Below are 13,925 nucleotides of genomic sequence, written 5' to 3' on the forward strand. Positions count from 1 at the left end.
GGTTGTATGACTCTGGGCAAGTACCTTAACTGCTCAGTGCCTCAAGTGACTCTTAGTCTTAGGGACCAGTGCAAGGATGTCCCACAAGGATGAAATCACAAGTCCAGACCAAATATGATTATTCTTTAGTACCCTTGACCACCTCCAGGTGCTCTTTTTCTTTTTCTTCACACTGTCTAGTATTCTGGCCAGGTCATGAGCAAAGTCCCAGTTTATTGACAGGAATACAGAGAAATTAAATTACTTGCTCAGAGACTGTGGCATAGAAGAAACCTGGAATTTGGATCCTTACAGTCTCCTCTATATTATCTCCACACCACCATCTCTTTACTCCCCCTTTTTCTTTTACCGTAAGTCATAGAATACAACCCACTTAAAAATGAATAGGATGGAAAATCTTTAATGATTCTGTATTCTTGTCATTTATTTTTAAGGTAACTGGTATCTTGCCATGCTTGCTTGATGGGGATTGTTTTATCAGATCCAATTCTTCATCACCAGAACTTGGAATATTATTTGAAGTTGGAGTCTCTTACGTTCGTAATGTAAGTTCATAGAAAGAGTTTTGCTTTTCCCAGTATCATTTTACAGGAACTCTTAAAAAGCTGTTCCTGCTTTTGGAAATGAACAAGAATTTACTGACAAGTGTTGTTATAGTTTCTCAAAAGACCAGCAAAATGGGGCTTACAAGAATTTGTGTGGTTCCTAGAAGCCCTAAAGTATGTAGAAACCCAAGATGATTGCAACTGTATACATTTTTTTGAAATTAAGTGGTAGTGGTATTTTAGGTGCATATACCTACAAAATAAATGTCATTGAAAACTTGCCAATAAACATCGATATAAACAACTACATCTAATAGTTATCCAGTGTTAAAAGACCATAATACTTTCTGAGCCCCTCTCTCCTTCACTGTTTCCACTGTATCACACCAACTCTTGAACAACTTGAACAACTAGATATGGGAACCGTGACAATGATGTACATCAAATCACATTCTCCTATCATCCTGATTAGTTATATAGTATTTCTTTTTGGTCTCGTGCTGGCCCAGAAACCCAATGATTACATGTCACTTTATTTTTCTTTGGAAAAATATTTTAGAATATGTGTTTGTATTTGTGTTTCCAACCAAAAAAAATCTTTGTTTGTTCGGGGATACTCAGATGTCGAGTTTTATGTTTGTTTCATTCTTCTAGTCAACTGGCGAAAAAGGAGAATTAAGTTGTGGCTGGGTCTTCCTGAAACTTTTTGATGCCAGTGGAATACCTGTTCCTCCCAAGTAAGTCATTTTCAGTTTCTTTCCAGAGAATGCCTCTTATATAATGGATAGCAAGTTACCATGGGAAAACAGGCATCTAGGTAAATTTTTTTATGGTGATGTTATTATACCTTTTTATGTTAAAAAGATACCACAAGACCAAAATGAACTAGATACTGCTTGATTTTTTTTCCCTATATTTTTCAAAACATACTGAGAGCATTAATTATTCTTTTTCTACAGAACCTATGAACTGTACTTGAATGGTGGTACTCCTTATGAGAAAGGCATTGAAGTGGATCCTTCAGTTTCCAGAAGAGGTATACTTTTATATATAAACTTTCTTTTTCTTAAGGATTTAACAGAGATGAGATGTATCAAAGAAAGGAACCCTTTTCTACTAAGCACAAAATAGTATACCATAGATATATTTTCCTATACAAGCTATCACTTAAATTGAGCATTAGAAAGTACCAGATTTAATGTTAAAGGCTGTCCTTCTCTGAGAGCCCATTGTCCTGGGAGAGAATATGAGAATGAATGTGGGAGCCAAGAAGAGAGGTAGATGATCCCCCATTTAATTAGTCCTTTTCCCATATCTCAAGTTTGTTTTGCCTCCTTCCTGTTTGCTTCTAATTTAGGATTTTTCCATTTATTCAGAAAGGTTTGCCAAACCTAGTGGAAGAACTTGGAGTTTGTGTTACAGTGCACATTTCCCTAGAGTTAACCCCACATTTGCTCTTCCTTATGATCATCTTATAAACTCTAGCTGAGGCTAATGCTGTCATTCATCTCACGAAATGGGGTGGCATTTTATTCTCTGGGCTCCATATGTTGGGGAAGAATGATATCCAGCGTCACTAGACCTTGTCTCTTCCACGCCTTTACTCATGATGTTAATGACTAACATTTTGTATAATTTGTCTTTTCTAATTGATAAGTATGTTTAAAGTCCTTTTCCTCTATAACACTATCCAAAATATCAGTTCTCAGATGTATTTCTAATTTTTTTTTAAAGCAACCAGCAGTGTTTTTCATCAGATGATGACAATGAGGAGACAACCTCAACTCTTGGTCAAACTGAGATCTCTGAATAGAAGGTCAAGAAGCATATTGAGGTTGGTGTTGATTTTTCCACGTGTGCTCACTGCTGAGTTATTCACAAGTTGATTAGTCAGTCTGGATTATCTGTGCCTTTGCTTTACTTGCTTGTTGCCTATTGGCAATTTTAATACTCATTATCACTTGTACAAAGGGTTATTAGAGAAATTTAAGAGGCAGTAATGTACAAATCAGTCTAGTTTTCTTCTTGAAATATAATAATATAATTGGAGGATGTAGAAACTTTGGTTGAAATTTGGTATCAATTATCTGCGGTATCATTTATGGTATTTATCTATGATTTTGTCATTTTTCTCATTTCCCATTGAGAGCTGGACATTTTATAGTAAAACTTTTTCCATTGCATATATTAAGCGCTATTGCCAAAAAAAAATACCAAAGAAAAATTCTTCCAAATACTCTTTTTAGCCTGTCTTTCTAACTTTAAAACTACGCAGTGATACTTGCATATCATGAATGGAAGAGATGAATGAGAAATAGGTGATTTAGCTTGCTTGGCATTCAGAAGTCCTGAACGATGAAGAAGCCAACCTTCCTTCTGCTAGACTAGTGGTCAGTACTAGTCTAGCACTAGTGTAGGCACTAGATCAGCACTAGTGATGTGCTTCAGTGACTCTTTGAATGTGGCTCCAATTTCTTTCCAGAATAGTTACCACTTCACAGCTCCACTGACAACACATTATTAGTGCACCTGTTCTCCCTGCCCGTCCAATAATTCTAATTTTTTTGCAGATTAACCTGAAGGTGGTTGCTGTCACCTTGAGACTATGAATGGGTGACCCAATGGAAACCTAGCACTTCACCCCTAAGAATTTGTCCATTCTAGATCTATCTAAGCTAGTGCCTTAGTTTACTTTCCTCTTCTCTATTTGTCATATATATATATAATTATTTCAGTACTCTATAGTTCCAAAACTCTATAGAAGAAATAAGTCTAGTAGACTCATTTGATGAGTTGCTAGGGCAAATCATCCCCCAGTAGTCAGCCTTCTTGTGACAAGCCTCTGAACTGAGCTAGGCTGGTCCTTGGACAATAGGTACAGTCTTTCAACTGAACAGAAGATGTTGCTGGACCTAGACCCAAAGTTTTCCCAGCTTGATGTGGCTAGTAAAAAACTTAGTTGTTTTTCCAGGGCCTTGTGCTGGTGAAGCATGGATTCAGTTCCCCATAGAAGTCATCTTCACACTGCTCCACGACCACAGCCTCCTCTCATTGACCAGCAGCCCTGGACATATCAGTCAGTAAACATTTATTAAGCACCTACTATGTGGTAGACACTGTGCTAAATGCTGACTTGTAAAGGAGCTCAGCTGTACATAGGGATGAACCAGTGCAAATCTATTACCATTAATGGGGAAACCGCACACAGAAATGGTAGATCATTGGACCTCATCTTATGCTTATTGTTAATGAACTGTTACTATCTCAGTACCTTTGAGAGCAAAAGGTGGGAAATAGCAGTACCTCCATTTTAAGAGAAAAATGTAAAGTGTTGAATATTTACATTACTTTTTGATGAATAAGAGAAATAATTTTAAAGTGTGGTTATTATCTAGCTCAGAGAACTGTTTTGAAACTTTAGGCAGGAGCCCATATTTTAAATATTCCCAAATACTCAAATTGTTATCAGAAGTTCTTCTGTTTGATTTTTGTTACTTCAGTTTCCTTTTTACTTCTGTTTTCAGTTGCACAGACTCCACTAATTACAGGGCAAGGCATGGGAATGCCAAATGCCAATTACCCACAAAATAAAAGTAACTTTATTTTATTAAAGCCTATTGTATACTGCATTAAGGGTACATTTGTATGAGTAGGGTTGTGAGTCTAGTTTTGGAGATTGAAGTCAGTCCTTCTAGCTATAGTTCTACTCTAACTTTAGGAGTACAGAGCTTCCTAGGGGTCCCTGGACAGGGAAAACCAGATGATCCCTAATTAGAGAACCGGCTCCCTAAGATAAGGTTGTAGTTTATTTTATTCTTTCAGTAGAATGGCAGCATCTGGTCCTAACATCTGTAATGCATTCTTCTTGGTAATGCTCCCTTTCTTGTAGCTAAGAAAGGGTATTGATTAAAGTTAGGACCCTTTATTTAACCACTCAGGATTTTCCTTAACACAGAAGCTTCCTCCTGCTCACTGCCAACGATGGTTATTATGTGTACATCCTGCACTGTATGTTTCAAGATACTCTGCACAGTTGTACACAATTGCCTTTCTAAAGTTAGATTTTCACTCTTTCATACATTTGTGAATGTATCAGACCGACAAGTTGTAAAATGCCTAAAGAGCCGGAACTTTACAATGATTCTTTTTATTTGACATTTAACTTGAGACTTGTGAGTATATTAAGAAACAAACATGAAAGCAGGCACAGAGGCATGTAGTTGGCACTTAAACACATATTTAGAAGAATATAAAATTATTTGGAAAGTTTTCTGTCTTTGATTAGCCAGTTGCATGATGGGACATTCCTTTAAGTCATTACTATAATTACTGCATAATGAAGCAGTGCTCCAGAGCTGTTCGTTACAAAGACTTTGGGCTGAATTGTATTCTTTTTTAAATGAACTTTTTCTTCTTCTTTAATAGTCTACTACCAGAAACATTAATAGGAAGTATGTGCTACATTCACCTGTTGGTGTTCTATCGAGAAATTCTTGGTGATGTGCTCCTGAAAGACAGGATAAGCATGCAGAATGCTGGTGAGGCTTTTTCCCATGCTCTCAGTTTCAGCTCTATCGGCCCGTGCTTTTCTTGGGAGTAGGTGTTCTCTGTTTCTGTAAGTTTAGAACGGTCATGGTTGGCTGGCTCTCTCCTTCACTAGGTCAAGGTAGGGCCTGTCAGCAGAGCTTAGTGGCTTGGCCCCTGGCCATTTGCCTGACAGCAGGTTATTCTAGGAGCCGTCAGACGGTGCTGCTGATTGCTGCCTGTCTCAGCTCCCTGACACCATCCACCGCACTCCCATTTAACCTGGACTTTGCTTACAGGGTGATTGTCTCAGGAGGCTTCAGGACCGGAAGAGCTCTGCGCTGGCTTTGGAGGTTACCTGCCGCTCTTGTTTGTTTCACATTTAAACTTATTGAACAGGAAGGGAAGCTTCTACTTCATATGATACATGATGCTGAAAAAAATTGTCATATTTAAACAAAGCGTCTAAAGTGGAAAATGTGGGGCAACATTATCTCTGGGATAAGTCTGAGTGTTATTGGTACATTTTTTTCATGTCAGCTGTGTTCAGGATCTGTGCCCTTGTTGGAAATGCCTCTTAAATAAATAGGAGGAAGACGGGACGTGCATGGAGAGAACTAGCTGTATTTAAGGAAGCAGTAACTGTAGGGAGAAGGCAAGCTTTTCAGTCATGTGCTTTGGGACGTATTATAATGACAAGAAAAGTTTCATGGGTGAAGCAACTCCTCAGGGAAATTAAAGGATGTTACATTTTCCCGTGAGCAGGGAGAGGTTGTTTGAGCTTGCACACAGTTCAGCCCAATAAAATTCTATCCATCAGGGGTCCTAGATTGATCAGTAACAGCCAGAGCCCTTTGGCTTGTACTTGTTGAGTGCACTTATCATACAGTATTGTTTAGCATAGTTAATCTGTGTATGGATCTTTTCCCTCTACTGAACTGTTAAGACAGGGGTAGCTCCCCCAGCACCATGCTCTGTACAGGGCAGACACTTGATAAGTGTCTGTTGAGTGAATGAATGAATGAATGATAGTTACAGAACACTTTACTGTTCTAGTCTGTGTAGAATTCTTGCATATTGAACTCTTTGCATATGCCCATAATAATGCATTTCATTCAATTCTGTCATAAAATAGCTCATTTTTACATTAATTTTAAAAGTAGTTAATGTAGCAGGTCATTCAGATTGCTGGCTAGGTACCTGCAAATCCTTCTCACTAAAATTTGGGGTCTTTAATTGGTATTATTAATATGGAAATCTTACTTATCCAGGTTGATACTTATGCCAGCTCTTTTTGTATAATACATATAAATGGTAATACTTTTTAAAAAATAATTATTGTAACAAAATATATTTCAGTGAATGAAAGTTCCATGAAATCATTTTCTTTTCTTTTCCACTTTAGATTTAATTAGTAATCCAATTCTAGCAACCTTTCCTAAACTCATGGAACAACCTGACCTGATGGATATACTTAGGGTATGTGATATGCATCATGATTGCTGTTGTTAATTATTGTAGATAAATGTTTGGTTTATTTTCTCATTTAATCTTGGTGTTTTTTTTCTTATTGGGCAGTTGGCGATTTTTTGCTTTTTATCAAATTGTCATTCTGATGTAAGACTTAAGTGAATACAAGAAGAATGCAACTGCTGGAGGAAATGTTAGGGGAGAGTTAGAAGGTAGATAGGTAGATAGACAGACAGACAGATAGGCGGACAGATAGACATGCAGACAGATAGAGAGACAGACAAGTCCAATGACTTGTGATTTCATTGGCATATGCAGGTCAGCAACCTCTCTGGGGGACCACAACCGGTGTATATCAAAGGCAGGATTTGAACTCAGTTTGTCTTGGCTCCAAGTCAGTCTCTCCCTCCACTGTTTCATGCTGCCACGCACATGCACACACGTGCCTACGTTCATACACAGTAGGTCATGGCTTCTGTAGATACTTCCCTGAGTTTTCTGGATGCTATTATCGTTCTCCTCTGGCTACCCTGAGATCTCTCTGGGCTCTCCTGTCTAATTTTCTTATCTATAAATTAAAGGGGATGGACTAGATAATCTCTAAGGTCCCTTTCAACTGCAAACCCTGCTTGACCTGACGAATACATAGGCTTACACAGGCATGAACACATTTGGTTTCAAATGACTTGGTGAAAGAAGTAGCCTGTTATCTGAAGCTACTCTGTACTTCTTTAATACCTTAAGGATCTGTCATTTCATTAACATGGGCACTTTGTCAACTGATACAGACTTCATGTAAACATATGTACATATCATACATGTGTACATTCATACACACACATAAGGAATTCTTTCTGCCAATGCAAGTTGTTTTGTGTGTGCATGTATAAATATATACACGTGCATTTGTATACACACATATATACATACAAACATGTCGTACACAAAATATACATATGCATTTCAGCAGGCAGCACTGCATACTCAAGAAAAGACTGAAAATTTTAACAATGACTTTAATTATTCCTCTTCTGGAAAACTTATAATGATGTGTATGCTAATGGAACATTGTTCAAACTGTATAGTATTCATGTTAATAAAAATATTGTAATCATAATAATTGTAACATGTACCACTTTATGTGTAAAACTGCTTTAGACCCATTATGTCACTGCTCCCTGCAGCAGCCCTGGGAGATAGCTAGCACCACCTCCTTTTACATGATGATATTGAGGCATGGAGAGATTAGACAACTTATTCTTGTTCACACAGGTAATGGGTGTCGGAGCCAAAATTCAAGCCCATTTTTATGGGCTAAAAGTATGTAATGCCACTCCCCTGTAGTAAAATATATATTTTTTGCCATTTCATAGACCATATCTTTGCTAAGTAATTTATAAAAAGCAGAAATGCCCCCACACACACTCAAATAATAGTAGCCATAATAACATCTAACATTTATATCATGCTTTAAGGTTTGCAAAATGCTTTACTTATATTAGCATTCAGTGTGGGGTGTGGGGCATCTGGCCATCCACACCTACTCCTTGCCAGTAGGCCATATGGTCTCCCAACCAAACCACCCACCTACATTCAAGGTGATAATCAAATCAACTCAGAGCTAGAGGGAAGTGTGGTTGACAAAGTCAAAGGCTGCAGGAAGGTCAAGAAGGATGAGGATTGGGAAGAGGCTGTTAGATTTGGCAATTAAGAGGTCGTTGGTAACTGGAGGAGAGAGGAGCTTCAGTTGAATGGTGAGAATGGAAGCCAGATTGCAGAAGGTTTAGAAGAATAAGAGGAAAGAAAACGGAAGAATAATAGTTTTATCAAGGAATGACTAAGAAAGGGAGGAGAAATATAGACTGATATCCAGCAGGGATGGTGGTATCGACTGAGGGTTTTGATTTGTTTTGTTTTTAAGATAATGGAGACTTACTTGAGCATCTGTGTAAGAAATAGGGAAGGAACCAAGGGAGAGGAGGGAAGTGAAGATGGGAGGAGCACAAAAGGGGCATAAGGAAGTGATTGGGGAGGAATCTTCTTACTCTTTTTTTTTGGAGGGGGGAAGGCAGGGCAGTTAGGGTTAAGTGGCTTGCCCAAGGTCACATAGCTAGTAATGTCAAGTGTCTGAGGTCCTCCTGACTCCAGGGCCAGTGCTCTATGCACTGTGCCACCTGGCTGCCCCACAGGGAGGAATCTTTTTGAGAAAACAGAAGGGATGGCATCAGGGTTACATGTAGAAGGGTCTGCCCTAGCAAAGAGAAGGGTAAAGGGAGGGACATATTTGTAAAACTCATGGGAACCAGGTCATGTAGGAGGCAAGCATGTACAGACATGGGTTGACTCACAGGATTTTGACTGAGCCCAGATCTTATTTGTGGTTTGTTTCAAACATTGCCCCCATCTCCTCATTTTCCACCATGTAACACAGACATGTCATAATAATTAGATTGTATCTCATTTTTATTTCACCTTAGTGGAATTTGGGTCTTTTGAGAATTTAGGGGACACTTTGGTTTACTTCTGATTTTTGCCTCTAGTCTCTACCCACTCCAATCAATCCTTTGTTCAGCTATCAAAGTGATCTTGCTAAAGATCTCATCATGTTACACACACACACACACCCAATAAACCCCAGTGGCTCCCTGTTACCTCCAGGATCAAATGTAAAGGGCTTTGTGCAAAGCCCTTCATAAGCCAGCCCATCCCTCCCTTCCCAGTCCTGTTAAACTTTATTCTCTCTACTATCTCCTGGTCTTTTTGCTGTTTCTCTTCAACGACTCTCCATCTCTCATCTCTTTGCCTTGGCACCCACCATCTGTCCTCTCTGCCTGGCATACTTTCCTCTCTTGTCTCAGCTCAGACCCCACCTTCTGCAGGAAGCTTTTCCCAGTCAACATGGCACCACTTCCACTACACTCTTAAGGCTTTCCCATTGATATCAGCCAGTCTCTCTATATCTCATGTGCACAATTATTTATGTGTTATCTCAGCCAATAAATTGGGAGCTTCTTGACTCTCTCTGTAACCCCTAGGCCCCAGCATAAAGCCTAGCACATAGTAAGCACTTAATAGATGCTTGTTGACTAACTGACTGACTTGATTGACTAACTGTCTGGCTGACTGGTTTGGGGAGCTACCCTGGTCCCTTGAGGAGATTTGGGATGTTTTCATCAGCACCTAATTAGCTGTCTACTCAGGTGGATTATTTCTTCAGTTGTTTAACTCATCTGTTTTATGTTGACTCTTCATAGCTTTAGTTTCTAAGTGTGACATTTTCTGACTTCCTCCCCAGACCCATGGGGCACCAATTTTGAACCTCGACACTCCTATTCACAGACTATACTTGCATATGTCTAAATACTCAGACTAATATAAACTTCTATATTTAATTTTTAGACTGCATGGGCTGAAAAAGAAAGTACTTTTAAGAGATCTGAAAAGGTAATTTCTTCCCCTAATAAAACTTAGCTATTTTTGCATTATCAGGCTAAAATAGATGTGGCCCTAGCATGTCCCAACAAAATAAAATTGTATTTTATATGACTACAAATCAAACAAATAAACATCTTAGAAGGGTGTGGACTTTCCTTTCTTGATGTAGGAATTCCTTTTATTCCCAGTGAAACATTTAATAAAAATGTTCATTTTAAATCTGCTTCACTATCTTGAAAGGAAATTTCTGATCTAGACCTTCTGATTGGCTGCCAGATTCAGTCTTATCTTTACAAAAACCTTCCAGCTGTGGGTACAAAAACAATAAGGAAGGGAAAAAAAAAAGAACAGAAACTCGGCTAAACTGAACTTATTGAAAAGTGCTTGGCTCAGGGTGGTAAAGTTGTTGCCATGTTGAAAAAAATCGGTATTTTTTAATGACTAAAGGCCTGTCTATACAACCTCTCAATAGAAGGCTGAACTACAAAAAATTTAGGGAATGAGAGGCCAAAATTATTTTTTTTTCCTTAATTTAAAAATACAAATATTATATCCACATCAGATTGGCCTATATTAATTATGCATAGCCTATACATGGCTTATGCTGGAATTGGTAGGTTTCATATATTTCTAATTCTGCATTTGTCATAGTGCTCTGCTCAAGGCCAGGCCCGTCCACAAGCGGTATGGGTAACAGTGTCTAGTTATGAGGCTGCCATGCTCAAGAGATCTTCCATCAACTAGAAATTCCCATCTGAGTCACTCCTTTGGCAAAACATACTGAATATTTCAGTACTTAAAAAACACCTGTGATTTTATTTGCATGGAAACAGCCTGGGTCTTTGTATTTTAATAGTTTGTCTTCATGAGTTGTAATGACCCTTAAAACTTCACCATCCTTCTGGTGATGAGCTTGACCAAATTGAATGAGGCTCACCCTTGGATGACAGATGCCTGGTCTGGTGTGAGCCCAGGTATAAAGCTTTTCAAGTTTGCTAAGACCTACCATAGCTTGTGTTCTGCTAATATAATCTCCACTAACTAAGGTTCACATTTTCACCACATGAGGCATTGAAATTGGGCGTCAGTGAAAGAAGAGCTGAAATGTTCCTGTTAAAGGCTTAGCAGGTTTATAATCTGGGAGGGGTAATGTATTAAACGGTTCTTATCCATTAACATAATTTTACATTAATTTGGTTAATTTTTGCTATCAGGTAGAAGATAAAAGCAGAGATCTCAGTTCTGCTTTGAGGTTTAGCTCACAGCCTTCCATGATATATTATTCAACTCCCTGGGCTTTTGTTAATCATGTTAACAAGTCTTCTTAAAAAGAAACTTAGACTTAAACCAAGAGTTACTTGTTTTGGTATGTGTCATGGACCCCTCCTTGGTAGTCTGGTGAAGCTTGAGGAACTCTTCTTAGAATAATGTTTTTAAATACACAAAACAAAGTGATTATAGGATTGTAAAGGAAACTACATTGAAATGTAGTTATCAAAATATTTTTAAAACCAAGTTCACAGTCCCCTCTGACTTAGTTGTACAGATATATGTGCAAAAACTTCCTTAAGCTTAAAATATAAAACTTAAGCTTCAAAGCCATTGTCTAAAGCAGTCAAGCTCACATAAAGTTGGGGGCTTATTAAACTATACATAAGGGTCCCTGTGGGTCTCATACTTAGTTTTAAAATGCAATATTGTCTGTCTTATTATATTTTTATTTAATTTGTAAAATATTTCTCAATTACATTTTAATCTGATTTGGGCCATACTTGGGAGTATTGTGGGCCTTACATGCTCATGGGCCACATGTTTGACACATCTGGTCTAAAGCAAGTAATGCCAGGAAGGACAGGACAGACATAGTGGAAAATTCTTGGCAGTCAAGTGGCAGCATAAGTATCTAACAAGGTCTGTATGTTTTTAATAATTTCCTAAATGATTATTTGTTTGTGTGTGTGTGTGTGTCTCCCCAGAGAGACAGAGAGTTTCTGAAGTCCATGTTCATCCTCGTCTACCATGATTGTGTGTACCCCCTCCTACATTCCACGCTCCTCCCGCCATTCAGATGGGCCGAAGAAGAAACAGAAGCTACTCGATGGAAAGTCTCTTATGACTTCCTTAAGCAAAACCAAGAAAACTCTGGCGCTCTTCACGCCTTACTGTCACCAGAAGGTATTCATGAACCTTTTGACATTTCAGAGCAGGCCTACGACTTCTTAGGAGAAGCTCGGAAGAGTGTGAACTAATTGTGATTGGTCACTGAGATTCCAGTCCAGCTGGTACTGTCTGTAGTAATAAATGTAAACTCTTAAGTGGTCATTTGAGCAGAATGATAGGACCAAATGGTTAGCATCAATTGTGGACTGTATTTTTACTTTACTAATTTTACTGTTTTTTTTTTACTTTCAAAAACATACAAAAGTATATTTTGTAAGAAACACTTGTTCAAGTGCATTTTAAAATGACTTTGTAAAATAAGGAAATGCCATAATTTCTCAAGGTAAATTAAATGCTGTTTTTACCTTTTGACCTAGTGATACTCCTACTAGGCCTGTGCCTCAAAGAAACCAAAGGAGGAGAAAAAGGGTCCATAAAAATATTTGTAGAAGCTTGTTCTTAGTGGCAAAGAAATGCAGACGGAGGGGATACCCATCAATTGAAGAACTGATGAACAAATTGTGGTATATGAATGTCATAGAATATTCTTGTATGTAAGAAATAACCAAAGAGTTGTTCCAGAGGAGCCTAGAAACTGATGGAGAATGACATGAGTAGAACATCATTTACAAAATGATGACAACATTGTAAAGACAAACGACTTTGATCAGTGCAATAACCAGCCACAATTCCAGAGAACCAGTGATGAGACACATACCGTTCTCCTCACAGAGAGGAGACGGACTCAAGATGCAGGGCACACTTAGGGTTTTGGACATAGCAAGTGTAAGAATTTGTCTTCTTTGATTATGCATTTGTGTTCTAAGGGTTTTATTTTTATTTATTTACTTTTCAAAGGCTAGCAAGAGGGAGAGAGGCAGTAACAGGGTTCAAAGAGAGAAGAGAGTTAACAACAGGGTTGATTTTTTTTTTAAGTAACTGAAGTTTTTTTGTTTGTTTGTTTTTTAGTATTTAAGAGAGTAGAAAGAAAACCAGAAGGCAACATGGACAGGCAGGACAGCTTTGAAAGCTACATGTTTAATTTATTATATACTTAAAAAGTAAAGGAAATTGTACATAATAGAGATTCACAATACAATCTACTATGTATATGGAAATGCTGATTTTACTTGAAATAAAAAGATAAAGTCGTTTGAAGGAGATGTTCATAAAACTTATTTCTTTCAAAGCAAAATCACTGGGGAGAAGTTATGTGAGGCATCAACCAACTGCTTGTCAAATATGCAAGTATTTGAGCATAACTTTCCTAAGTGATGTACAATAGCCTTGAAGGGAAGTCAGTGATTTCTCTTTACTTTCCACCCTACCCCCACAAAAGGACTTTTTGTGCAAGAATATAGATACACCTACATTTAAATCACATGAATATTTAAGCTGAAATACAACTAATTTTTTTCTAGATTTTTTTGGGCGTTTCATGGCATTCCTTAGAAATGCCTGGCAGCATTAATTCCTAATGGTTTAATCACAAGCTTCTGCTTGATTACGAAGGTGAATTCAGGTGGGTACAGATAGTTCTTAGTTATTCATGGGTAGAGCATCCAAATGATCTTGTTGACCATTCTACTTTATAAACCCAATCATGAATTTTCTTATTTGAGGGGTTTTTGTTGGTTTGTTGGTTCCCATATTTGTGGGGTGTTCCAGAAGTCTTAGTGAAGCTTTAAGCTAAAAGCACTGAGACTTCTCAGGCAGCCCTATATTATTCTCATGATCCAGCTAGACCAAAAACACCTGGCTTTTAATAGGGGGAATGAATCAGAGAGAGGA

General features: G+C 38.0%; 1 protein-coding gene across 4 annotated transcripts in view; it reads left to right on the forward strand.

Moving 5' to 3' along the window:
• NPHP1 (nephrocystin 1) overlaps positions 1-13,292 on the forward strand; it is a 49,228-nt gene extending 35,936 nt beyond the window's left edge. For 3 of the 4 annotated variants that reach the window (XM_072634688.1, XM_072634687.1, XM_072634689.1), the window contains 8 exons: positions 435-545; positions 1,200-1,282; positions 1,505-1,581; positions 2,280-2,379; positions 4,971-5,083; positions 6,475-6,548; positions 9,939-9,983; positions 11,951-13,292. In XM_072634688.1, coding sequence (XP_072490789.1) covers positions 435-545; positions 1,200-1,282; positions 1,505-1,581; positions 2,280-2,379; positions 4,971-5,083; positions 6,475-6,548; positions 9,939-9,983; positions 11,951-12,223 — 876 coding nt within the window. In that variant the 3' untranslated portion in view covers positions 12,224-13,292. Of the gene's footprint in view, positions 1-434; positions 546-1,199; positions 1,283-1,504; positions 1,582-2,279; positions 2,380-4,970; positions 5,084-6,474; positions 6,549-9,938; positions 9,984-11,950 lie in introns of those variants that run through there. The other variant, XR_011972601.1, reaches the window with a different exon arrangement.
• The last annotated feature ends 633 nt before the right edge of the window (positions 13,293-13,925 follow it).

Source organism: Notamacropus eugenii, chromosome 1 (assembly GCF_028372415.1).
Source record: "Notamacropus eugenii isolate mMacEug1 chromosome 1, mMacEug1.pri_v2, whole genome shotgun sequence".
Taxonomy (NCBI): domain Eukaryota; kingdom Metazoa; phylum Chordata; class Mammalia; order Diprotodontia; family Macropodidae; genus Notamacropus; species Notamacropus eugenii.